Source organism: Zophobas morio, unplaced genomic scaffold (genome assembly GCF_036711695.1).
Source record: "Zophobas morio isolate AGI-343-1 ecotype UQ-CSIRO unplaced genomic scaffold, CSIRO_AGI_Zmor_V1 ptg000012l, whole genome shotgun sequence".
NCBI classification, from domain to species: domain Eukaryota; kingdom Metazoa; phylum Arthropoda; class Insecta; order Coleoptera; family Tenebrionidae; genus Zophobas; species Zophobas morio.
In genome coordinates this window covers 22306395-22333382 of record NW_026972117.1, presented here as the reverse complement: position 1 = coordinate 22333382, position 26988 = coordinate 22306395, and the positions used below count along the sequence as shown (strand labels likewise).

General features: G+C 32.5%; 1 protein-coding gene and 1 long non-coding RNA gene across 2 annotated transcripts in view; one reads left to right on the top strand and one right to left on the bottom strand.

The window, feature by feature from the left end:
* The window catches only part of LOC135128012 (otoferlin-like), a 238177-nt gene that overhangs the window by 70629 nt on the left and 140560 nt on the right, over positions 1 to 26988 (bottom strand). The window contains exon 8 of the mRNA XM_064054794.1: positions 6294 to 6450. Coding sequence (XP_063910864.1) covers positions 6294 to 6450 — 157 coding nt within the window. The remainder of the gene's footprint in view (positions 1 to 6293; positions 6451 to 26988) is intronic.
* On the top strand, positions 10107 to 10444 carry LOC135128430 (uncharacterized). The gene is made up of 2 exons (XR_010280400.1): positions 10107 to 10165; positions 10218 to 10444. It is a non-coding gene; the product is annotated as an uncharacterized LOC135128430 (long non-coding RNA).

The following is a 26988-nucleotide window of genomic DNA, read 5'->3' as shown; positions in this document are numbered from 1 at the left end:
CTATGGTAAATAAAAAAAGGCGGCAGTTGGCGGACAGACAATTGGAATCAAGAAACTTATGTTTTCGTATTCTAGGGGTCATGATACATCCAGAAAACATAAATCTAGCGAGTCGTCTGATGGACTCGATTACAATACTTTCTTAGCTTACGATCGGGGAGTAAAAACAAAGAAAATGCTTAAAAAAGAAATAAAGTAAAACACGAGAAGAAGAAGAAGAATGTACATACAATCGAAAAGCAAGCAAAATTCAACATAATTTTTCCAATACTGTGAAATTAATAATGAAGTAAAGAAAGGGAAAAGAGTAGGTAAAAGTAAAGGAATGTAAAGTAAAAAGGAGAAACGATTAGTAACATATTCTCTGAGCGAGGGAATCCGTGTTGAGTTTTTACCCTAGACACCCAGATTTTTGAAAAAAAAATCTAAATTGTATAACAACATTTTTCAGTTGATAACTGCAAAATCGAATGCTTTGAAATATTGTAAACCTGTTAAGGTCATCGTAGATATTGTAAATGGTTAATAAAAATTTAATCGTTTATCCTCCTATTCATGACATCATCTCAAAATTTTGACGAATAAATATTGACTAAAATATGCAAAATATTATTAGTCTATATTTGTGGTTTATCAATGCTTCACATTTTTTAGAATTACTTATAGTCAGTCAAAAAAAATTAAAGAGGATATTTATTTTATTGATCAAATCAAGAATGGTTCATCCTATCCCATTCTTCCGATAATTTCAGTATACAGTACTATTACTAGTATAGTATTACACTGCCCTTATTCAAATTGATATACGTCTCCTTGCTAAAATGTTGGTGAAGTCTTTACAGAATTTGGTAATGGAAAAACTCAGTTGAAGCATACGCATATAATGCTTCTCTTGTACCTAATTTAAGGGTTCACACTTATTTTTTTTTTATTTATAAGGGTTATCATAAAAAAATTAAAATAAAAGAAATTAAATTTTATAATTTTTAAACCAATTTTTTTATTTGTAGTAGAACATCATTCTATCTTGTAATAGTTTAACGTATTTCTTGTGCTACTACGAGTAGAAACGAAAAAATTTTGTTTGATTGTTAATCTTGCATTAGTTCTCCCTTCGTGTGGATGTTTTGTTCTTTCCTTCACATTTACTAAACTTTTTGTTGCTTCACTTATATTTTTTATCAGTTTTTCATATTTTTTGAAATGTGCCATCACAGTTAACGAAAAATAATGAAGATAGCTAGTAAAATGAAGTAACAACTACATTATAAGGCCAAAAGCTAAGCTTTTCCGAGCACGAGTGAGTTTTCCAGGCCGAGCGTTAGCGAGCCCGTAACAAGCGAATATTCGCTAATGCAGTTTTCAGCACAGTGATTTTTGATCGTTGAATTTTTTAATTCTATTAAACATTTATTATGAAAAATGGGTCGGCCAGTTCGCATCTCAGATTTAAGACCTTTAGATTTATTTTGGTGATGATACATAAAAGTTTGGGCACATTTGCTACCCTTAGATTATTTATAAGATTAAAAAATAGAAATATGAATGTGTTTGCCGCTTAAATTATTGAATTTGAAATAGATCTTATTAATTGTTTGTATAATAAAGTGGTAGTACTTCATCTTCTTCGAGTTCAACTTTTTTATATTATAAATTATTTTTTTTATCGATTGAAAATTAAGTAAACATCTAAGTCTCTTATAATGCTGTAATCTTAATCCATCAAAATCCGCTCAAAAAGGCGTTCGTTGCAATTTAAAAAACCATAGATTTCAGGCTAAAAACAATGGCATTTACAGAACTTCAATATCTCTGTCCGTTTTCAAGATATAGGTATGGCCACGAAATTTCATCTGGGAAACTTATGCATATATACATTTTGATACATATTAATAACAATAGTAATATGTATCAATTTTTTTGAGAAATCTTGTATTAATATTAACAAATATACGTACTTGTATTTTTAAACCATAAAAAAAAAGTGTGTCACGCTATAAATTTCGGGCGAAATTTACTTAACAAAATAATGCCTATGACTAATTTTGATTGGTGCTGACTTGCTATGTACAAAATTTCAGACCAATTAAATAGTTGTGTGCTTCTAAAGTTAAACTGTAACATTTTATTGTAAATTTTTTTTTTTTCAAAAACCTATATTTACAAGGTCAAAAATAGGTTTGGGTTAATCTATACTTCTATACTTATATAATAAAACTGAAGCTGTTTATTTGAACACGCTAATCTCAGAAACTACTGGTTCAAATTCAAAAAATCTTTTTGTGTTGGATAGTCCATGTATCATATCTACATATAGGCTATATAAAATCACGCTACGATCATTAGGAGCGAAGTAGCAATGAAAAATTCGGAAAAACGGGAAAATTATTCCTCCTTTGACAGCTTCCGTTGCTTACGCTGCTTAAACGGTTAAAGTTACGTAAAAATCATGTATGACGAAATTGTTCCCCTCTAAAAGTTCTAAAGAAAAGTCCGCGACAGCATATCTCTATCTTTTAAGGTCGAGTCAGTATAACCTTTTTTATGGTAATGAAATTTGTTCTAAAATAATAATGCATTATGTATAAAATTCTCGCGTCACAATGTTTGTAACCGAACTTCTCCGAAATGGGTAAACCGATTTGTATGAAATTTTTTGTGTCTATTCGGTAGGTCTGACAATAGGTTGCAAACTATTTTTTAAACCCCTAAGTGATAAGGGTGGCCCACCCTAAAAAATTTTTGTCTATTTTTTGGACAAAATTTTTTATTTTTATTTTTTTAAGAATTGGCATCAAAAAATACACATAACCCTAAATTTTCACCTTTCTACCACCACCCCCATTTTTTAATCGTCTATATAATAAAAATCAATTGCTGTTCCTGTTAGTCTCACTAAGACTCAAAAACGGCTTGACCGATTTGAAGAATTTTTTATATTACGGAGATGGTTTATAAATAAAAAAAATAAGGAAAACTTAAAAGAACAGTTAAAAAATAAAAAAATTCTAAAAATTTTGTATGGGAATCGCCACTTCGAATTAATTTCAATAGTTGGCGTTTCTGACGGACCTGTCGTCTAACTGACGTGTCATACAAAACTAATTCTTCCGTGAAATTGTGAAAAGTATATTGCATTTCAAATCGTTCTTTGTTTTTCGTAAAAAAAAAACGTCGTTTATTTTAAGAAAAGTCTTGGTTAAAGTGAATTTAATTACACATTGCGAAAGTTTCTTATTAATTTTGATCTGCCATTCTATTTACCTATATTCACTTTGTTAGTTTCGACAAAACCTCAAACTTTACCGTTATTCGAGGATTTAATTTGAAGTTTTCAATATTTTAAAATTCTCAAGACAAAATTTACAGATTTGATTGACTGTGAAAATAATTCTGTGTCGTTTTATGAAGTTCATTAAAATGCCGAGAAGACGACAACCTCACATAGGTCCACGAAGTCAATCAAATGTGCGACGAACTACCTCAGGTGCAAACCGCAATGATTTATTTCATGGGTAATTCGGATATGGAAGTTGATCAGCGTTGTGCTCATAATCAATATAATCAAACATTGAAGCGAGACATTGAGTGGTATGAATAAAACTGAGTAGATACTCATATTCGAAGTACGAAGTACCTACTTCATTATTACTCTTATATACCTGAGCATCTACTCTATGTACTGAGTACCTACTGGGAAACATTGTATCTCCCCGAACACAAACTGAACATCTACGCGTTTTGTGAGCGTTTAATCTAGAAATGAGCATCGGCGTGGCAAATAACTGAGCTGTCTGTAAAGTAGCTTAGAAAACCAGTAGGATCGTTGTAAGAGTGAATTTTAACTAAACATGGTGACTTTCATGAATGTGGAACGTCGTCAAAAGGTGCATTCAGTTTGAAAAACACATTAGGAGCAGGAATATCGAAAACTTTTCATGTAATTAACTTTTATTTATTCATAAATTGTGCAGTGCGTTTTTTCTAACACTGGCCATAGAGATTCCCATCTCAAGGTGTCTACTACTAACTTATATTTTGGTGACTCGATTTTTGCCTTGATGGTTGAACACTGTCACTGTTGTCCCTTTTTGTTGTATCGAGATGTTACTTGAGCATCAACTGTTACTTACTGAAGTATTAGTATCATCTAGAAAAACTAGAAATATTTTGATTTGATATTCGAGTAGATACTTCGTATTTCGAGTATGAGCATCTACTGAGTTTTATTTATATCAACCATTGTCAAAAAATTGATCGAACGTTGTTTCGACAGAACTTCCTTCGCACCAAAAGTATAATGAAACATATTCAGCATTTTCGAGTTGAGTCTTTTCTTCACACAATTTTGTGATGACCTAATCAACATTTACTATCAACACGTAGATATACCACCTTGGATTGGTGCAGTGTAATACTAAAAATAACTGTATTGTATTCCCAAAATTATCTGCGAAAATCGAGTGAGCCATTCCATCAATTTTTTGGGGGGAATAAATAAATATTCTTAACAATTTACCATGCTTACAATAACTTTAAAACGTCTGCAAGATCTCAAAGTATTCATTTTTGCAACTCTTGAGTTATTCACTAAAATAAATTGACTGATCCATATATTTTTTTGAGTCACTGTAAAAGCAAATCTAAAAAAGAATGCAGTGATAAATTACGAAAATATACTGATGATATTTTCCACATTTTAGATAGGATTTATTCGGCAAAATCTTGAGATGACGTCTTCAAGTTTTTGGGCTTGATAAACAGATATATTTTGATTGAAAACCTACCATGTCAAACAGTAACTTCAAAACGTCTGCAATATTTCAAAATTCAGTTTTGCAATTCTTGATTCAATCAATAAAATAAATTGACTCAGTGATTAATTTTTTTGAGACACCCCCTATAAGCAAAACTAAAAAATATGAATGGAATGATAAATCGCAAGTATAGTCTCATCCTATTTTGGACATTTTAGATAGGATTCATTTGGCAAAATTTTGGGCTGACGTCATCAATTTTTTGGAGGGGATAAGTAAATATATTTTGAATAAAAATTTATTATGCTTATCATATGTTTAAAACATCTGCAAGATTTCAAAGCATTCGATTTTGCAGATTCAAAATTAAATTGTAGGTGAAACGGAGTTCACGGGGTCAGCTAGTGAATCATAAGTATAAACGCGTATTATTTTCATTTTCTTTTAGATAAGATTTACTTGGCAAAATTTCAAGTTAATTAACGTTTAGCTCTTATGGTTCGACAAATTTTGGTTATCGCTCATATTTACACAATATTCTTATTTTTTTGTTATTAAGTTAATACTAGTTTCGAAGAGACAACAGACAGACGGAAACAGGAGATCTACTTTTTCATATTCTAGGGACCATGAAATGTCTAGAAAGCACGAAATTAGTTACTCGATGATTTTACAATACTTAGAAAACTATAACACAATGATATAACATAAGAATATAAAATAAAGTTCTGCAAAGAAGAAAAATATTTTGTTAGGAGTAAAATACACAAAATTCGTCGTTAATTTATTTCATTAATTTTTTCTGTTTGACGCATTCAACTTTATTCAGAAAGATAATGTTCCATTAAAATAAGTCTGGAATTTATTCGCTTAATGTTGATTTTACACGAACAGCATCCACTGTGTTTTATTTTATAGAGGATTGTTAAAGTTTTAAATTACTGTCTGGGATTTTTTCAGCGCAAGTGTGGGCAGTTTTGTGTATTTTTCATGGTTTTCTTGACATTTAAGAAAACTTGTATAAAGTTCGGCTGCGATCCGTAAATTCGGGGTTAGTGTCTATGAAAAATTGGAAACTTCGAGCAAATCGTCTTGGAGACACCCGATTATAGATCCCAAATCTATCCTCATTTGTCCGTTCCTATATTTTCTTTTCCAGATTGTGTCAATGAACACATAGAGACTTCAGTTACAATCAAGATGTACACTTATATTATTTTTATTAAGTATTTATACTTAAATTACTTCTTATTACTGTTTTTATAGTTTCCTGTAAGATATTAAAAAAATATGTGCTTTCTAAAAATGAATAAATTCACTTGTAATAGACACCGTGAATTCCTAACAAGAAGCGACGACAAAACTGGCTTCAGTTTCAGATTATTTTCTACAAAGAACCCCTTTAACCACACTGTTTCCACCTTTATTACATAATTACCAAAATGAAACTTTTGTTCACCTTATCTTTTTCCCTCTCCTTTCCTCTCCATTAATGACAACACCCTCAACCAGCACCTAAACTGCAAGTATACTCACGCTTCGATATCGTCTTCGTCCTTTTCACTCTTCGGCGGAACTTTGACGGTATCCCCCTTGCCGATGACGCTGATATCACACTTCAAGTAACCCTTCGGACCGCCAGCGATGTCGTCTGGATCGGTGAGCAGAGCCCATTTGTGGTAAAACTGGTGATCTACATTCGTAATCAGATATGAATTACACTTTTTCACACAAAAGTATTGTCGGTATCTAGCTACCCACCGAAAGCTTGCGATATTTCGAAAAAGTTTGATCGAATTTTTAAACAGGATCAGACATGCTGGAAGTTTGTTCTAACAGTGAAGAGGGTGCATAATGACGAGGTGTGCGTTTCGAGCGAAGTTGCGTCGGAGAACGCTCTAATTTCATTTTTTAAAAGCGTGGGGTTGAGGCTCAGGGGCAGCTTCTAGTGTTGAAACGTTGTGGCTATAGTGCTGTAGAAGGTATTAGATTAGGTGCCGTTAATGGAAACCGAATTGCTACACCTGCAAATGGAAATTTGCTGTTCAACGTTGTGTGTAAGGTAATATTGAAAATTTGATTCGGTAGAAGTACAAGCTTCCGATTTTTAACTTCGGAGAAATTTTAAATGTGAGGTTATCAAGGAAAGTAAAAGGAAATAAAGTTTTAAAGATATTTAAATGCGTTCTTTTTTCCCAAAACGATATAATATTATTGTGGGCATTTGCAGTGGGGTGCGAGAAATGATTTTTTTTTGCAGTCACCTTATTATGATTAATTTATTTTAGAGGGATATGTGTAATGAAACATCTATTGGCGTATTAAGTAATTTATGTTACATACGTAATGTTAGAAATAAAACAGAACCTGTGATATTCATGATGGTATAGAAAAAGTTCAGATTGAAAAAACTGTGCTATACTATTCAAATTTTCATAACTGTATACTTCTTTAATAATGAGGCAACTGTTAACAACATCTGGAACAAAAAACACCAGTTATCTCTTCTCCACTTCATTATTTGATAAACAAATAGGTATTTCTTTTACAACATTCATTATATTAAGAACTTGTAGTCATCTGAAATTTTTTAGAAATGTCAAGAGTCGCTTGGAAAACATAAGAGACTCTAAAAAACACTCGTTAATTTTTTGCAGCCACTCCCTTTACCGGAATTTTCCTGTGGGTAGGCAGAGTTTTTTATTTTGGGTTTCATTGGGAGCTCGACCGTGAATGTGAAACTTGATTTTCGGGACTAGAGGTGTTGCCATTCGCTCACCATCTTGAAAATAATGTTACAGTTCTTTTTTTATTTCTCTAACGTAATGTAATTTTGAAGAACTCTTGCAGATAATAAGATTATCGAAAACTTTTATTACTAATAATAATTTTTTGGCAAGCATAGAAAAGCTGGAAAACTGGAGGATGAAAACCTTTGAGACCGTTATTTGCTATTTTCAATTCTATATAAAAGAATGGTTTATTTGTGGTCTGGTGTTATATTGTTTGTAACAAGCTGTTTCTGTACAATGACGTCATGAATTTTTTTTTTTGGCAACCCCAACGTTTTCTTTTTATTAGTTAAATAGCCGTAGAAAACAACTAATACCTTACACCAGTTCTCTTTCAATTTAAACTACCGTAAATGTTCATTCTACCATTCAACAACCATTTGGTACATATCAGCAGGTGTGCAAACACTTCGAATTGCCCAGGCGGAGGTGTTGGTCACTTGCGCGCCGCGGTTAGTTTACCCCACGTGGCAGAACTAATCCCCAAAAGGTCATAGGACACGGATTGTAAGGGTTGTCATTGCCTACAAGTACCTAGCTGATAAGAAGCCTCCCACGTTACAGTTCCCTGAGTTTCACACTAAGTCCAGCAGTATAGGGAGCAAATCTACTTTTGTAAAAAATATTTCCTCTAGATTTGGAAAAAAATAAGCGATTTTTCAACTAATGCTTTTATTTTTTATAAGATGAACGTATTGGTAGAAAATAACCCTTAAAATTCTATAGAAATTTTTCTGACCTTGGCGCGCAACTGACCCATGCTCGTAAGAGGGCGACACGTCCCATACAGTAGCATATTCGGAAAATTTTGTTATTATTCTTCTTAACTGTAGATCTGGGGATCTGGGGGTTTATCAAGATGGTGGTGATTAAATAAAGCACGTGCTTCTAATAAGTGATGAGGGACTTTTTTGGACAATGTGTCACCTTTTGTTAAATTTGAAACATTTAATATCAATTCGAACAACGAATTTCAAGAAACTTTTTTTATGTTGTTGCAGCGTAGATACTCTTTTAGTTTAACAGATAAAAAGAATATTCATGGCTTCAACTCTGTGGAATCCCTTATCTGTTTTGAAAGAACATAGAATTTTTGTTTTTCCAACTGTAATAGAATTCTTCCCAACAAAATGCATATGTGAGGTACCAACTCTTTTCGACCATTTAACTAATAAACGATCAACTATTAAATTTTGAAACGAAAAGTTGTGGTTGTCATTTAAGAAAAGTCTGAGGTCACTGTGGAAAAACTACTGGTTACAAAAATAAATTTCACGTCAAAAAGTGTTATTTTGAAGAAATCAAATTGACCTGTCCGAAAATTTGTCCAGAAAACGCCAATTAACGGATTTATATGGTCATTTGTACAGGGTCATTATAAAATATTGTAGTCAACTCACCTATGAAAAACAAATGAAATTTTTCTCGTGCCGCTAATCACCAAAATGATTTGAACTGTTTTGAAATGTCACGAACGTCCAAACAAATCTGTCAGATGTGTCAAAAATTGAAATGCCCGGTTTGGGGTTTAATTTCATTTTAAATAGACACGAAAAGACGCCAGGCCAGAGCATTAAGGGTTGCAGTGTTATCGAGCATTTGTGAACGCCACTGCAATACATTTCAGTTTCAAAAATTGTAAATTGTCAGAAAAACGTTTAAGGGCTTTGTCATGAATTACACCTTGGAAAGTCGATTGGAGTTGAACAGAATAAATCATCTGGTCTGTTTTGCAAAGAAGCAATAATTTTTCAAATAATGAAATCCAAAAAGTGAGGTTAAGTTTGTCGAAACCAATGAACACGGTAATTATTTAAAAAATTACATTTTTATAGGTACCCTGAAGGTAAAAATTGTGAAAAATGACGTAATGGACAATGGCAGAGCAAGTCTTATCACAGTTAACGAACACTATGAGTACCTAATGAGTTTTCGCAGCAAATAATTTTGCCAAAGTTGTGATCCCGCGAAAGTTCTGTTTGTAAATTGTAAGGAATCGTCAAAATATTGGTGCAGACATGGTTTGTGACCGGTGCTTTTCTCTTGAAAAAACACAACTGAAAGCCTTGATCTTCATCCCTACAATAGGTGAAAACTGCTATGTCCAAACATTACCTTCAGCTTTGCAGTTTCTAGATATCTGAAACATGCCAGATCTGCATAACAGGAATGTCAAAGAGGTTCTACCCAAAACACGTCCACATGGCCATCCTAATATCAAGATTTTTCAAAATTTCTATAACAAAAAAGATGAAAAAACCAATAAAATTTCAGGAGCATAGTGTTAAGAGTTCTGTAGATGATTATGAGATCTCTTGAAACAACAGAATGTTTAATAAAGATTTTTAACTTTCCTAATAGTAAAATTACAATTATTACTAAACAGTAAGTTGAAGTAAGTTTTAAATTAAGAGAATGCAACTAACACCGAAAGAAAAATGAAAGTTACTGAAAATAAAAAACTTTATTGCAGTACCTACATACACTTTCTACATCTAATTTTGTTTATTGATCACATTCATTTACTTGAAAAAGTATCAGGCCTATGAATTGTCGTCTGGAAACAGCTAACCACACACCAACCTTCATTGCGTGTGATGGTGTTTCTTCAAAAGCGTGAGTATTTTCTATACACCAAATTCTGAAGTTCTGTCAGTTGACATAATAGCCTAACAGATGAAACCAGGCTTCATCAGAAAAGAACGACAAATCGAGAATCCCGTTATCGTCCATATCAGCTTGAAACCAACTACAATACCCAACGCGGCAAGGAAAATCAGCTTGTTGCAGCTCCTGAACCAACAAAATCTTGTATGGATGCATATGTAACTTCTCTTTTACGATTGTCTGACATGGGCTGTATGGTACTCCGGACAGTAAAGATTTTTGACAAAGCTTTATTCGGACTTTGTTCCATTCTCATCCTTAAATCTTCAACAACGTCTTCACTAACTTGAGGTCTCCCCGTCGGTTTTCACTTAGAAATGCTACCAGTGTCGTTAAATCTGGCCATAATTCGCCATATAGCGTCTTCAAAGATTCTTCATCAATGACAACAGAACATTTCACTAGATACTCGTTTTTAGACGCCTCCACAGAGTACACTCCATCCCCATCCTCATTTAACACCCCATTACGGTAATAGGCATGATGATTGCGCCAAAGAACTAAAAAAATCATTTGTAACACTGACCATAGTTATTCCTCTGTGTTCATTACCTGAGATTATTCCACAATGATCTGTAGTTTTGATAAAAACTGTTTTTTGAGACACTTATTAAAGTTCTAACAAAGGGGAAGACAGCAAAAATGAAAACAAGACAAGTCAATTAACGCACAAAGTGAGGGAAAACGTATCAGTACAAACGAAAAAATTATTGACATCTGACAGAATTTGATGAAGCGTTGAAACAGTGCAGCCGCTAATGTCAACTAATGTGGCGTTAAAAATAAAAATTCCAATATTAGTGTAATCCTTTCCACAAAACTGAAAAAGGCGGCACAAAATGTCACCAAAATCATGGCCTTCTTCGACTACAATATTTTATAATGACCCTGTATATTTGTATGTATATTGAATTCTAAAAATTCTTTCTAGAATTTTAAATTTTGCTGTAAAAATGTAATTCTCTCGTTTGATTGTTCATGTTCTAGAAAATTTTAAATTCTAGGTTTTCTTTCTTTATGTTCAATTTAATCTTGTTGCACTGTGAGTACAAACTTAACCCTGAGGTTTAGGTTTAAAATTCGTTTAATATTTTGAGACTGCTTTTCACTTTAAAAATTTTAGAGTTCTAAATGCAGAAGATGTGGTTTCGTGAGAAGAATTTTAGCTTTTCAACAGTGCTTTCGTAAGATTAATATACTATGTGATTTTTTTTCAATCATGACCTAGTTTTTACCAAATTGCGTGGCTCATCTCTTAGAATATACAATTTGAGTTGTGCTGAGTTACCTATAATCATAAGCGACCTAACAACGTAAATTGTGCTTTGTTTTCATTTTCGGAAATACAGTTATTGTTTTTCCAATTTTCGACAAAAATCCGTCTTTTTAGTTCCCGAGCGTAAGCGAAGGAAGTATTGTAATCGAGTCCGTCGGCCGACTCTCTACTTCTGTCTGTCTGTCCGTCTGTCTCTTCATCCGTCTGTCCATCTGTCAGCCGTCCTGGATTTTTATTAGACAGATAATCTCTGTGTATTTATATTATGAATATCATATAGATGGTAAAACGCTAACCAAAATTTGTTTAATCATCCCCACCACTAATGCGATGACGTCACTTCAAAATTGTACATTATAAATGGGTTTTAAATTGTATAAAATAACATACTCCTACACATATAGTTTTACCCGAAAAGTCCAGATTTTTGGAAGAACAATCAAAATTATCAAACAACATTTAATTTGGAATCTGCAAAACCGAATGCTCTGAAATCTTGCAGATGATTTACAGTTATGATAAGCATGATAAATTTTTAATCAAAATATATTTACTTGCCCCCTCTAAAAAATTGATAACGTCAATTCAAAAGTTTGCCGAATAAATAATATCTAAAATGTACAAAATATGATGAGTCTGTAGTTGTGATTTATCATTCCATTAATATTTTTTGGAATTGCATATACAGGGTGACTCAAAAAATTAATGAATGGGTGAATTTAATTGTTTTAATCAGGAATTACAAAACCGAAAGCTTTGAAATCTTGGAGATGTTTCAAAACTATCATAAGCATGGTAATTTTTTAAGCAAAATGTATTTGCTCGTCCCCCCTAAAAAATTGATGACGTCACCCCAAAATTTTGCTGAATAAGTCCTATCTAAAATGTACAAAATATGATGAGTCTGTACTTGCGATTTATCATTCTATTCATATTTTTTAGATTTGCTTAATAAGTGGCTCAAAAAAATTAACGAATGGCTCAAATTTTTTATTAATAAAATCAGGAATATTTCACTCCATTTTCCCGAGAATTTGCAGAGACAACACTGTTATTATTAGTATTACATTGCACCAACCCAATTTGATAGACACAAAATTTTGTAAAGTAAAAACTGGTTTGAAACATGGGCGGAGCACGCTTATATACATTTACTTTAACATTACAGATGTTGTGTTGTGCTGACTAGGTTTATTGATTATAAATCAATATTCAAGACGACTTAATTCATTTTCCCGAAAATTTGGGAATACAGTACTTTCATTTTTAGTATTAGACTACATCTATCCAAACTGATATAGTGTCGTTGCCAAAATGTTGATGACGTCATCGCAAATTTTTTTTAGAATGCCCCGCAAAAAATATAATAGGCATACAGTCGTCATGTTTCCGACAGCGAGGGAAGTACTGTCTAAACTCTCTAGATCAATTTTTTACATCTATATGTGAGAGTGAATCAAAACTATCCAGGTGTGTTTTGGCACACAAGCAAAATTTTCATCTCAAGAAAAATATTTTCCGCAGATCATAAGAAATCCATGCTTATTTCGTGAGACTGGTACCATTAAGAGGAAATCAGAAAGTCGGCCAACACTTCCAGCAATTAAATATGTTATCATAATTAAATCATTTAAAACCCAACGAGGGTTTAATCCTTATTGACATAACATAACCTAGCTTTCTAACTTATATTCAAGTTACTTCGTGAAATTGAGAATTCATCAAATGATGCACATTTTTAAAAACAAATTGAATTACGGATTGAATTCATTAAAGTTTTATAACTTTTCAAGTTCAACATTGTGACCTGTCCTACTTTTAGACCGAATTTGTTCTGTCAACAAATTCTTGGCTAACTAGATCACAAATCAAGAAAATCACCCAGTATTTTGGAAATTTTTCCCTAAGATTTTACATTTATAAATTTTAAATTCGTCTTACTAAAAATTTTAAATCTATCTTATTGAAAATTTTATTACTTGAGTGGAAAAAGTTTTCATCAAACGGTTTTTATTTGTAGTGCACTTTTCTAAAGCACACGATTTAGAAACCATTGCTTACTTTGGCAATCAATAAAAATCAATTATATATAAGGAAGTAAATATAGGTTTAGTTGTTTAATAGCAAGTGCTCTATAAAAGAGGAAAGATATATTATATTAACACGCATTACTTATTAATATAAGTTATAGATAATTATGTTACCTACAATCTACAGAAATTTTACAAAATTTATGTCGGCTTCAGGATTTTGGAGATAAATAAAAAAATACGAATTATTTGTCACTTATTTTTATTTCCAAATAATGCAAATGTTTTATTTAAAATTTAAAATGCAAATATTCTAAAATATTTTAAAGTATCAAGTAAAAAAAAACTTGGTTTAAATCATGTTTAAAAGAGTGTATGATTAAGACTTCACAAAGTCGTGAGTGAGTGTGAATTATATTTTTTCATTGAATCCCTTATACTCAAGTGTTACAAGCACTCACGAATCACTGATGTTCACGAATCTTAATATTTGAATTTACGCTCACTTTAGAATGACCTACGACTTTTAAAACCGAAATTTGTGGCTGAGAATTCGGAGAAGCGCCCAAATGAGATTTGAACCCGCTTTTTCGGTATGTGTGTCGCCTCAGGCATGACTCGTATGAACTTTTCTAGCGGAAATAAGCTCTTTCGATATTTGCATGGAAGGCTGTTGTTACGCTGAACTGAGCAAGAAATAAAAATTAATTTTCATTATATATAGATAACTTGTACAAAACATTCACTTGGACAAATCTGTTTTTATAACATTTCGATTTTTATTTAAGAAAATAATATCCGTGAATGAGTAGAAATGAGAGTAAACGGTGTATGAGTGCAAGGAACCCCCGTCACCATTAAGCGATAAATAATTTACTAACAATTTCTATGGTATTTTTTAAGGTCCCCAGAAATTGAAAAAATGGTTCTAGAGTAAGTGTCATTGTTTAGTATATATGTTTGGTAATATTTGTGTTTTACTATTTTTGTGAATAAGTTTATTACCAATATATCCTTCTAAGACTTTTAAACTGTTGCCACAGAATATGAATAATAATCAACTAACTGAAATAGTGAGTAATTTAAAATAACTCTACAGCTGTTATCTCTACAAAAAAATACATAAAATAACACTGAATATGTATTTTTGAGAGAAGAAAAAAGATAAGCAAAAATTACTATCGGTTTTACATTTATCAGTTTCATAAATTTTATTGTCCAATCAATGACCAAAAATAAAAAATAAGCTTCTCATAATACTCGAAAACATTACATAATTCGAGGATCTCGAATTTCAAAGTCTACGACTTCTGGTATCAAGACCATAAGTAACACGGTTTTTTCAGTTACGACTAACTAAATCTCCCAGGACGTTTATTTACATTCCCACAAATGTAGAAACCGTCTTCATATCGCAGGTCATCTCTGGGGACTGAGTGCGGTGAACGTCAAATGTAAGGTTGGCAAAGACGAAGAGCATTTAATAATGACTTCTGTGTATTTATGGCCACAGAACTCCAACCTCGACACAAGGAATAGGTAATGAATCATGGTGACACAAAGAAGAAATCTAATTAGAAGTGATGAAGCGCCCAATTTAGCACTGCTATGTTCAATAAAATAAATGGAAGCTGAAATTACAATTTAAAAGACAATTTATCATCAACATAAACGTGTTGCTGTAGTTTCGTTTATATTTGCATAATTATGAAAATAAGTCTTAATTAAGACTCTGGACCACTCGAAACTAGAGCTATTTAGGATAGCAAGCAATTGCATTAAATTTTTTACTTATCCCGGCGCCTCCACCATTTATGTTGCGCATATGTGTGATCTATTATTTTTACCTGTTTTCAGTACCATCACTTAAACAAATAATGAATACAATTTTTTCTTTTATTTTAGTAGGGAATGAACACATTCAGATTGTGGAAAGTTGTTTTTGTGGGTGAAACCATGACAGGTTGTTTGTGGCTGTTTTAAGCGGTGGTAATCTGCGGTATAAAAACATGGACAGAAAGAGGCAAAACATGAACCTTTGCACACTCCGGTTAAAGATAACATCTACGATGTCCTACATTTCCAACAGGGACTCCGTTTTTATATAAACTGGCGCAATCTTTATTGAGCTGCAATAACATTACTAGAGAATAAATTTTAACAAACTGGGGTAGACAGTGTGTAGTTTTCCAGTTTGTTTCGAAATAAATTTGATCCTCCTTTATAAAAACTTTGATGAAAGATAACGTGGATTTAGGAGAGAGTGTTTATTGTTTCGTAAACAGGTTTATGTATTTTTTGGTTATTTATCTCAAAAAAGAATATCTCTTTATGACGGGACGTCCCCGAGGTGATTTAATTTTGTATCGTGTAGCAGTGGGCATAATAAAGACTAAAACAAAAAAATGCTCTTGCGTTTTCACACTTAAAAATTGTATAAACAAGATTATGTAAATATAGAATATATACAATCATCTCCGGACAAAAAATGAAGCTCATATTAAGTTATTAAAACATTTCTGGTTTGAAGTATTTTTAGAACATACAATTTTATTTAATAAAGCGACATGATCGGCGTTTGGAAAAAGGACAGAAGAGCTAAACTCGATGAAACTTGATTGAAAAAAAAAAGAGACAAAAATTACATCCCACTGACCACACAATCGGGAAAAGTTTTGTCCATTTAACTTTTTGCAAAATTTTTAATATTCATATAATTTTGATCCATGAAAACGCTGGCAATTCTCATTAAAGTTTAAATCCACAGCATAATATCCATTTTTATTGTGATTTGATACATTGTTAGGTAAATTCAACAAGTGGAGTTAATTTTAAAAACACTGTTGAAATTTTTTGACAAACATAGTCAAAAATTATAATATCGTAATCTATGTATTTTAAAAAGCTACTAAATAAATAAGTTTTATCAGATTAAAAATACTTAAATAAAAAAAACTTAATTTTTGTTTTTTATTTTATTTATGTTATGGTTATTTATACTTCTGTAGTTTTAACAGCAGAACTGTGTACATGAAGTGAAGCAACAATTTTTATTCCTCTTATTTGTTTAGAAAATCACAAATAAAAATGTTTTCCCCAGTAAACTCAATCGAGATATTCTGTATATTAAAGAAAAAGTTCTGTAAACACATCGATACTCCCTGCAAGGTTGGATTGGAACTTATGTAATTTTCTTAAAAAACCTTCTCTAGTTGGCTGTGGAATTTATTTTTAAAGTATTGATATTGGCAACACCAACGCGCTTCTTGCTCACTTTGACAGTTACTTTAAATAAAGAGTGAAATATCTGTAATGACAAGATCATTGCCCACTAGAGGAGTTTTTTCCGATTATATGTTGTTCAAAATTGCAATGATATATACAGGGTGAGTCACCAAGGCCGCGTTCCTCCATATATCATTATTATTAGAAATAGAAAAAAAGTTAAAGACGAAAGTTATACAGTTCTTTGAAGGCCATGCGCTCAAATTTTTATCAACACACAGAGTGATATTTTTTTGAAACGTAACACACAACTTAGCTCTTTCAAACAGAATATATCATATGTTTTTAAAGGTTCTAATAAACCTCTCCTTAGACTTATAACTACAGTATATATTTTTTGACTGTTTTTCAAGCTCTTTTCGAAAATCACGCAGAGATTTACTTGTAGATTTCGACTTACGAAAATTATTTTCGACTTCATTTCTCCGAAAATTCTAAGATTTTTTTTCAGGATCGATAAAATTTGAAACGACAATTTTCCAGGTCTTTTAAAAAAAATTATTTTCGAACCGAATTTTTCGAGAATCTTAGTTCGGAACCATTAATACTTTATGTTTTTCGAATCAGCTCGTTGAAATACACGTCCCAGAACTTTTTGAGAATCCTTAGCCAACTTTTCAAAATCTTAATTTTTCAGTACGAATTTTTGACTGTTTTTCGAGCACTCTTCAAAAATCACCGATAGAGATTTTCTTGTAGATTTCGACTTTCAGAAGCTATTTTCCACTTTATTTCTTCGGATATATATATTTTTTCAGAATCTATAAAAAAATAAAAAATCATTTTTGAGCGGAAATCTTAGTTCAACACTTTTTAATTAACAATGTTTTTCGAATTAGCTCATCGAGGTCTATGTCCCAGAATTTTTTGAGGATTTTTAGGCAACTTTTTTTAAAGGGGTTGCAGAAGAAAAGTGACTATTACAAAAATCTACCATTTTAGACATGTTTTAAGTTTCTTGTTGTCGAAATAAGTCTACACACACTAAGAAAAAAAGGCAAAATCTGTACATGAAAACTGCATTTAATGGATGTCTCAATGAAGCGCGTACATCTGTTTATCTCACCATAAAATATTGGGAATACAGATTTTAAAAATACCTTTGCTTTTTTTTGCTAAAAATATTCCAAAAAATTGGGATAACGTGGCAACATCGCCAAGGAATTTCAAAAATAAACTCTAGTTATAATATAAGAATAGAATAATGAGAATGACATAATGGAAAAATGTATAGAGTACTCTAGTAAAAACTTTAGTCTTTAATTTTTGTTTATACCTCCGATAATGAATAGAATATCGAGGACCGCGCCCTTAGTAACTCGCTAGAAATACAAAGTTAAAAGCTAGAGGTGTACGGTTCTTTGAGGAGCTTTCAAATTATTTTCAACTATACAGAATGTTCCATTTTTAAGACGTAAGACACCATTTAGTTTTTTTCAAATGAACAACCTTATATATTTTTACATATTCTGCATGTCACAGTTTATTTTTGAAATTTCAATACGAAGTTGCCACATTATTTCAATTTTCTTGAGATTTTTAGGATTGGAAGGGTTTACAAGAAAAAGTAATTGGGTTATTTTTAAAATTTGTGTTACAATATTTTGTGGAGAGGTAAATAAAGTTACACATTTTGTTGTGGTGGAAATCAAATATAATCTTATTGAACAGGGTGTTTAAATGGTTAAATGATTTAAATTTTTACAGGTTTCAAATGCAATAAGATTATAAATAATTACGATTTTCAAATAGAACATCCTGTATTTTATTACTGCAGCTTTTTCTGTTTTTAGCTTTTTTTTCTTTTCTGTCACGTATTTTCTAGATCTGATAGTTGATAATTTTTTCCTTTTCTAAGAGATACATCGTCAGAGAACCAAAAATACAATGAGATGAAATAATAAAAAAGAGAGCGTTCTAATTTGAAAAAAACTCAAAACAATATTTGAAAATTGTCACGGTGTAGTATTTTTTCATAAACATGTTGTATATTAAAATTGTATTTAATGAATACCTCAATAAAGCGTTTATCTTTGTTTATCTCTCTATATCATATTTTGCAACACAGATCTTGAACATAAAATAACTGCGATTTTTTGAACTCTTGCATTGCTAAAAGAATAATGTGACAACGTCGTGTTCAAATTTTCAAAAGGAACTAACTATGCTTAGCCGTATTATGCCCAGGAAGAAACTAATGAGAATGTGTAAAAATATATAGGTATACAGGGTGTTCTATAAACAAAAACTATGTTGTGTGCTACGCGTACAACTTTAGTTTCTAACTTTTTTTCTATTTCTTATAATTACTCAGTCAAAAAATTAATAAAGACGCTTTGAAATTTTTTAAAATTAATTGATACTTTTGTACACATTTGTTTTTGTAACACACTGTGTATCTCTGCACTCTTTAGTTATATGTGTATTATTTTTTCTTCAATGCGTCCTTAAAACTTAGACGGTTTACAAAATTGTATGCCATTAAACTACGCTCCGCATTTTTTTTAGATAATTTCCATTTTATTTATTATACACACACAATATAACTGAAATACAAGATATATTTTCTCGAGTAAAGGTCGCTACACGTGCAGATCATTCTGTTTGACTCCAACGCGAGCTTTTGTTAATATTCCTCTATAGACTTAAGCACGAGATAAATCAGTTTATTTATCCATTTTGTATATCTCTACAGTCTACAGTACATTAACGGCACCATGTATCATACCTCTACCAGCATCATAACATAACACAACGAGACTCAAACTGTTATGTGATCCAATTAGTCGGCGTGGTTCTGAGTTCTATTTCAGATTGAGGGAAGTCTTTAATGTTGTTGTTGAAGCGTGCATTAACACGAACTCAAAAACAACCAAACTTATTTACAACCGCTCAGAGCATTTCATACATCACACAATAGCCTGCAAAGCAGCATCGTAGAGAGGTTAACTGTTTAACGTACACACATATAAAAGCTCCTTGTTTGTTTTGTGAGTAAAAAGCATACAGCTCTAATAACATCCAACACTTTTGTTGTTTTATTTCGACAAATTTGACTTGTTGCGTCATTTATTAAGTTACAGGTTCTGATTATTGCGAATTTAACTTGAACTGCACAGTTGATGTGGAACGACGGCGACGAGGTTAAGTTTAATAAAGTTAGTTGCGAAACAGCATTGACAAGATTGTTTCATTTACATGGGTCTCAAGTTCTGCATGATGTTAATTAAACCTGAAATCATTTTCATACAAAACTTGAAGAGATCCGAACGTGAGGTCGCTCGAAAGATGTTAAATATGGTGGGAAATTCGGGCTATGATAACTGCTGCGGGTTTGCGGATTTCCATAAAATTTTAGAGTGCAGTTGTATTAAAACGGACAAGCCAAACACAAACAATAAAGCAACTCCATTGTAAATATTAGTCTTACTCGGATACTATGTTTAGATACTATTGTCTGCTGTTTTTGCAGGTCAATAACATACATTAATTGTACGTGTGCTAAACAAAACTGTTTTTGTTTATGATTAATAGGTAGTTAGATATGTCTAGGTAACTTCCAGAGGACACAGTATTCAAGAAAAAAAAACTAATATATTTTTCGACGTCAATAATTGAGTATTTGTTTCACGTTATTTACTGAAATATTTGGTTAATGTAGCAAACAAATTATTTTCATCCTTCAAATGTTGCTGTACCTATTATTATGTAGATATCTGATATTATTATCAATAATCCATAAATAATCCATCCATATTCTCACGTGGGTGAATTTTTTAGCAGTTTTAGTATTTTTTAAATATTTTTTTGAAAATAACTTTCTATGTTAGGCTTCATTTTTATTTCTCTCGCTTTTTGCATTTCTTTAGGATCTTTTCCAAAATTTCATTTTTGAGTACTGGTGACATAAATAACTGTTGAAGATAAACTTCAGTGTATATTTTGAAATCTATGATTTGACGTTAACATATTTTTCGGTTCTCAGTTAATTCCAGTAAACCAACTTTATTATAAATCCATAAGAAATAGAAATAACTAAGTAAACCTGCCCTAACTTAAATTCAAAACTAAAGATCTTGTAATCAGTTTTATATTTATTTTTAACTCTGTAACTACGAATTTAAATTTACAAAAAAAATAAATAAAAGTGTCGTAAATAGTTTTACATAGATATATTTATGAGCATTATACTGCGGTACTTTTAAAATCTGGTCTCTGACGTAGCGGGAATCCGAAAATTTTCTTTGTGATTTTAAAATATGTACCTAATTGTACACTATTTTTGTAGAGTATTCATAGTCCACAAATTCTAATTTATATTGTACTTCAATTCCAACAATGAGTGGATTATTCGTTATTAGTAGCCTTGTTAGGACGTTTTTCCAAACCTCAATTTACCTGCAATCCTCTTACCGATTCTTAAATCCAGAGACGTCTCACAAAATATTCAGTTCTCATCGTATTAGTCATTCTTGCCTGAACACATCAATGATTCCATCCCTTAATATTGGTGTTTTATTATTTTTTCTTATTTTTATTTTAAGATCACACTATATAAACTCCATAGGATTAAACACACAGGAATAGGACACCAGTCTTAATACTTTAGATCAGTCATTGGCAAGTTCATCTATAACATATTTCGGGTAAATATTTAATTCTTGGTAATATTCAATAGATCATTTTTTATTACTTTTTTTCCGGAATATCGATATTGTTTTCTTTCATGTATTTCATTATATTATTATCTTTGTGTGTTGTCGTTGTTGGCTTTTCATAGACTTGCGTGGAATGGTTTCAAAAAGCTTGGCATTCGTATTCTCATGGTAGTCGGCTGCAGCATTTTTAATATTTTTGGCAGAGAGAAGTATGATTCTTTTGCCTCTCCGAACCAGGTTTCATCTAAGTACTTAAATAATGTTTTTGCTAAAATTGATAAATCGGGACTAAAGTGGTTCTTTTTGACACTAGGGATAAAAAGTGTTTCCATAACAACCAAACACTTTTTAACTTAAAGTGGTAATATAAATACATCGGAAAATTCAAAATGGCGCGTCTTATTTATGGCGATTGATGATAGGTCGAATATTTTCTTCCAATTTAAAATTTAGTATCTAGAGTCCCGAGAGGGTAAAAAATGGTATGTACACCACAAAACTAAGTGCGATGTAATCCCTTAAGTGGTTCATCTCCATTTTCGGGATTACATCGTGCACTTTAGTATCTTGGTATATAAGATACTATTTTATTTTCTTCATACAAACATACATCAATCGCTTTTTTTAGCCCTGAATTTTCCATTATCGCCAATCGTTTTTCCAAACAAGTATCGCTTGAAAGTTTCCTCTAAATTATTAAGTAATTTCATATCCTCATTCTTTTAATCGTGTGATGAGAGATTCAAAAGTGGACACTTGTTTTTCCATATGCATATTCAACATAACTATTGTTACTATTGTATAATTTAATTTCTTCTCCAATTTTCGGCAAATTTTATAAATGGTTTCATAGCCCGTAAAGGGTTTGACCTTCCATTGAGTTTTACTTAATCTGGTGGCAAGCCACAATCTTAACCCCTTGAGCCAATTTAAGGAGGCTATGGGTTTAGACTTCTTTTATTGTCTTGATTTTTTTTCTAGTCTTTCCTCTTTTCTGCTATTTTTTTCCAGTAGACAGCCTCTAGTTCTTGCAACACCGTGCATCCAGGTTTTCCTTGGTCGAGCTTTGCTTCTTTTTCTTTCTACTTTTCCTTCTATAATTTATTACGATTTTTTTTATCGAGCAACATGGAAGAGCGCCGAGAAAATCCAGACCGACGACTTCATGGCTGGGACATCCTATCTCCGTCTGTATTTGTCTCTTGTTTATTTTTCGCTTCTTGACAGCCACAGCGCAGTGGTGGAGAGAACTGGGCGTAAGGCCCTCCGTATGTTCCTTTCAGTACGTTGAGGAGGTCCTCCATGCTGCTCTGTTTCTGTTACGTACATGACAAACGACTTTATTATCGACTGTAATTATACGAGAGCTATTCATCTAGCCATTGAAATTTTTATTTTCAACGGAAACTATTTGCCTGGCAATTTGACGAGAAGAGCTGCGGTTAAAATATCGAGACCCTGCAGAGGTAGAGAGATTTTGGTACTTTTTCGAATCAAACTGGCAAAAAGCAAATTGATCGAGTTTGTAAAATAAAAAATTATCCGGCTAGAAATGAATAGCTCGGGTGTAATTCAATGAGATAATTTCGCAACTACTATTTAGGACTTGAACAGGAACAAGAAGGAATTATTAAAATATTATTTTGAGTTAGTGATGAACTAGAAGATCCCTCGTATTTTAAATCTGATATTAAATTTTCGTGATGTGTAGAATCAAGTTGGAGATAAGGGCCAATTGAAGAAGGGTTTAAATGTCCTGTAATTTTTACAGTTTCCTTGTCACACATACAAAGAATTGAGTTACCGCACGTGCCCGATTGGAATGATTCGTAATTTTGTTCGCTTTAATATCAAGTCCCATGAGTCTTGCCGAATTTTGGGTCCATTTTGAAATTATATTTACACCAAGTGGCACTAAACCAGTCTTTACAGTTTTCGTTTTTTCAAAATGGATTTAAGGTTAGGAGTAGAGGATCCGTTGTTATATTTTTGTTTCCTTTGTACATGAGTTTATTAAATAATTTAACGGGACAAAGAGTTTCCTCATCTTGTCTTGTCTTCACGTGTTTAAAATAATACCTCATACAATACATACCTTCGCCACCTCTCCATGCTAGCTCAAAGGATACGATATGAAAAAATCGTTTCTGCAAACTTTCTAGCTCATCCAAATTCCATAATTTTACAATTTTTATAACGTGGTCTTTACTGATGGCATTTGCACTCTATTTTCTTTTTTCTGGTTGCCGGTGTAACCCTTTCCTTTTGGCATTTCTTGCTTCCTTTCCGTGCATATGGTTTATAGTCTTTCCCGTTAAGTTTTTTTCATATTGAACACCCAATCTCTCAGGATGACGATAATTGAGTGACGAACATAGATCGAGCAAGTTCGTAATTTTTTTCTTTACAGAACGCCCCAAATTGCCTCCAATACTGCCTTTTGTTGATCTTGTGTTTTTTGGAATGATGGTACTAATTATTTTTTCTATAATATTTTCGTGGGAGACATTACTCATTTTACCTTTATTAACATTCAAACTGTAGTTGAAAAATTACAAAGGTAAAGAAAAATCGAGATGAAGATCATCTTCTGAAGAATTGCTTACCTTCTGCTTGGTCTCAACATCTTTTTTATTTACCAACTCCACGTATTGACGTTCTTAAATACTCGTCCATTTACGCAATGTGTTCAGAGTATCACAAACAGCAAGACGCTTTTGATTTACTCAGATAACATTCATCTTCAGTTTTCCAATCCCTTTAAGGGGTAGCAGTAATTATAGCTGCCGATTAGTCGGACAACTGTTCAAATTGTACTTTTTCTTGTATTTTTCCATTCTGTTTGTACTATTATGTTGATCTATGAATGGGCTAAACGCCTGTTGATTAACCAATCAATAATAATAATAATAATAATAATAATAGAAGATGATTTTCATCTCGATTTTTCTTTTCCTTAGCTTCGCACTTTTGTGTAGCTCTTCGAACTATTCCTTCTATCTTTCTAATACTTTTCACTGTCTCCAACTAAATCTTCATCTCGGCATATTCTGATTCTAGGTTAAGTCCCCTTTTCTGGAATACAACTTCACTGGAGAATTGTCTTGTATTATCTATTTGACCTTAATCTTCAATAATTTTGATTTTTTCATTTTCATTAAGTGTCTTTTTCTTCTGGCATGTTTGTCTTTTTATATATTTTTGTTTCGTTGCCACTGAATTGTTTTTATTCTCGTTCTTGATGTTTCCTCTACTACTTTTTGGGATTCGTTTATACTTTTCTTCTTATTACTCCTACGACGTCTTTGGCCGTCTTGGGTATTATTTCTTTAGTTCCCTCCATCTCTCCTCCATTCCTTGTTATCTTTCTTGTTTTTGTCTTTTTGAGTTCTCTACTCTTCCGTGTACTTTGCGTTTAAATCCTGATTCTTAATTAATCTCTCTGTGTTATACTGTATTATCCTAACTGCATTTTTCATCGGCCAGATTAGGTCAGGTCAGGTCACGTTAGGTCAGGTTTTCATATAGCGTCTTTTTCTTTGGGTATGATTGTTTTTTTTTTTTTAATATTCTTGTTTCGTTGCTATTGAATTGTTTTTATTCTCGCTCTTGATGTTCCCTCTATTACTTTTTGGGATTCGTCATCAAACCATTGCCTTACACTTTTTCGCTTCTTTTCATTACTCCTACGACGTCTTTGGCCGTCTCGGGCATTATTTCTTTAGTTTTCTCCATCTCTCCTCAGTTCCTTGTTCTCCCTCTTCTTTTTGTCTTTTTGAGATCTCTGTTCTTTTGTGTAATTTTCGTTTAAATTCTGATCCTTAATTAATCTCTCGGTGTTATAGTGCATTGTCTTAACTGCATTTTCCATCGGTCAGATTAGGTCAGGTCAGGTCAGGTCAGGTTGGATCGTGTCGGATTGGATCGAGTTGGGTCGGACCGGGTCAGGTCACGTCAGGTCACGTCAGTTCACATCAGGTTACGTCAGGTCAGGTCAGGTCAGGTCAAGTTTTCATAAAGCGTCTTTTTCTTTCGGCATTTTTGTTTTTTTATATATTCTTGTTTCGTTCCTACTGAATTGTTTTTATTCTCGCTCTTTTATCTATTACTTTTTGGGATTCGTCATCAAACCGTTAGCTTACACTTTTTCGTTTCTTTTCATTACTTCTACGACGTCTTTGGTCGTCTCGGGTATTATTTCATAAGTTCCCTCTATCTCTACTCAATTCCTTGTTCTCCCTCTTCTTTTTGTCTTTTTGAGATCTCTACTCTTTTGTGTAGTTTACGTTTAAATCCTGATGCTTAATTAATCTCTCTGTGTTATACTTTATTATCTTAACTGGATTTTTCGTCGGCCCCATTAGGTCAGGTCAGGTCACGTCAGGTCAGGTTTTCATATAGCGTCTTTTTCTTTGGGTATGTTTGTTTTTTTATAGATATTCTTGTTTCGTTGCTATTGAATTGTTTTTATTCTCGCTCTTGATGTTTCCTCTATTACTTTTTGGGATTCGTCATCAAACCATTGCCTTACACTTTTTCGCTTCTTTTCATTACTCCTACGACGTCTTTGGTCGTCTCGTGTATTATGTCTTTAGTTCTCTCCATCTCTCCTCAATTCCTTGTTCTCCCTCTTCTTTTTGCTTTTTGAGTTCTCTACTCTTTCGTGTAGTTTTCGTTTAAATCCAGATCCTTAATTAATCTCTCGGTGTTATAGTGCATTGCCTTAACTGCATTTTCCATCGGTCAGATTAGGTCAGGTCAGGTCAGGTCAGGTCAGGTCAGGTCAGGTCAGGTCAGGTCAGGTCAGGTTGGATCGTGTCGGGTTGGATCGAGTTGCGTCAGATCGGGTCTTGGTTTCTTTCGGCATGTTTGTTTTTTTTACATATTCTTGTTTCGTTCCTACTGAATTGTTTTTATTCTCGCTCTTTTATCTATTACTTTTTGGGATTCGTCATCAAACCGTTAGCTTACACTTTTTCGCTTCTTTTCATTACTCCTACGACGTCTTTGGTCGTCTCGGGTATTATTTCTTTCGTTCCCTCCATCTCTCCTCAATTCCTTGTTCTCTTTGGTGTTTTTGTCTTTTTGAGTTCTAGACTCTTCCGTGTAGTTTGCGTTTTAATCCTGATTCTTAATTAATCTCTCTATGTTATACTGCATTATCTTAACTGCATTTTTGTGTCCACTGCAGCTCGACCGGTTGCTGTCGTTTCGTTCAGGGGCGGCTTTCACTAAATCTTTAACTACCTACTACTACTACCTCCAGCGGCAAGGGTTTCCGAAATCACCAGTCGCTTTGAAAGCCGGCCCTGTTAAGTGTTAGCAAAAAATGTTTAGAAGACGATTTATTGCCAACCGGTAAGCTTAATGCGAACCACATGAAGGGGGTACTTATTTGCGGTCAACTACTTTTATGATGGTCATATAACCTTATAGCTTTTGGACTACTTTACTTAAAACCGGATTCGAAAAATACTTTTGACACAGTCCGAACTTGTGTGATACCCAAGCTGGTCTATATTG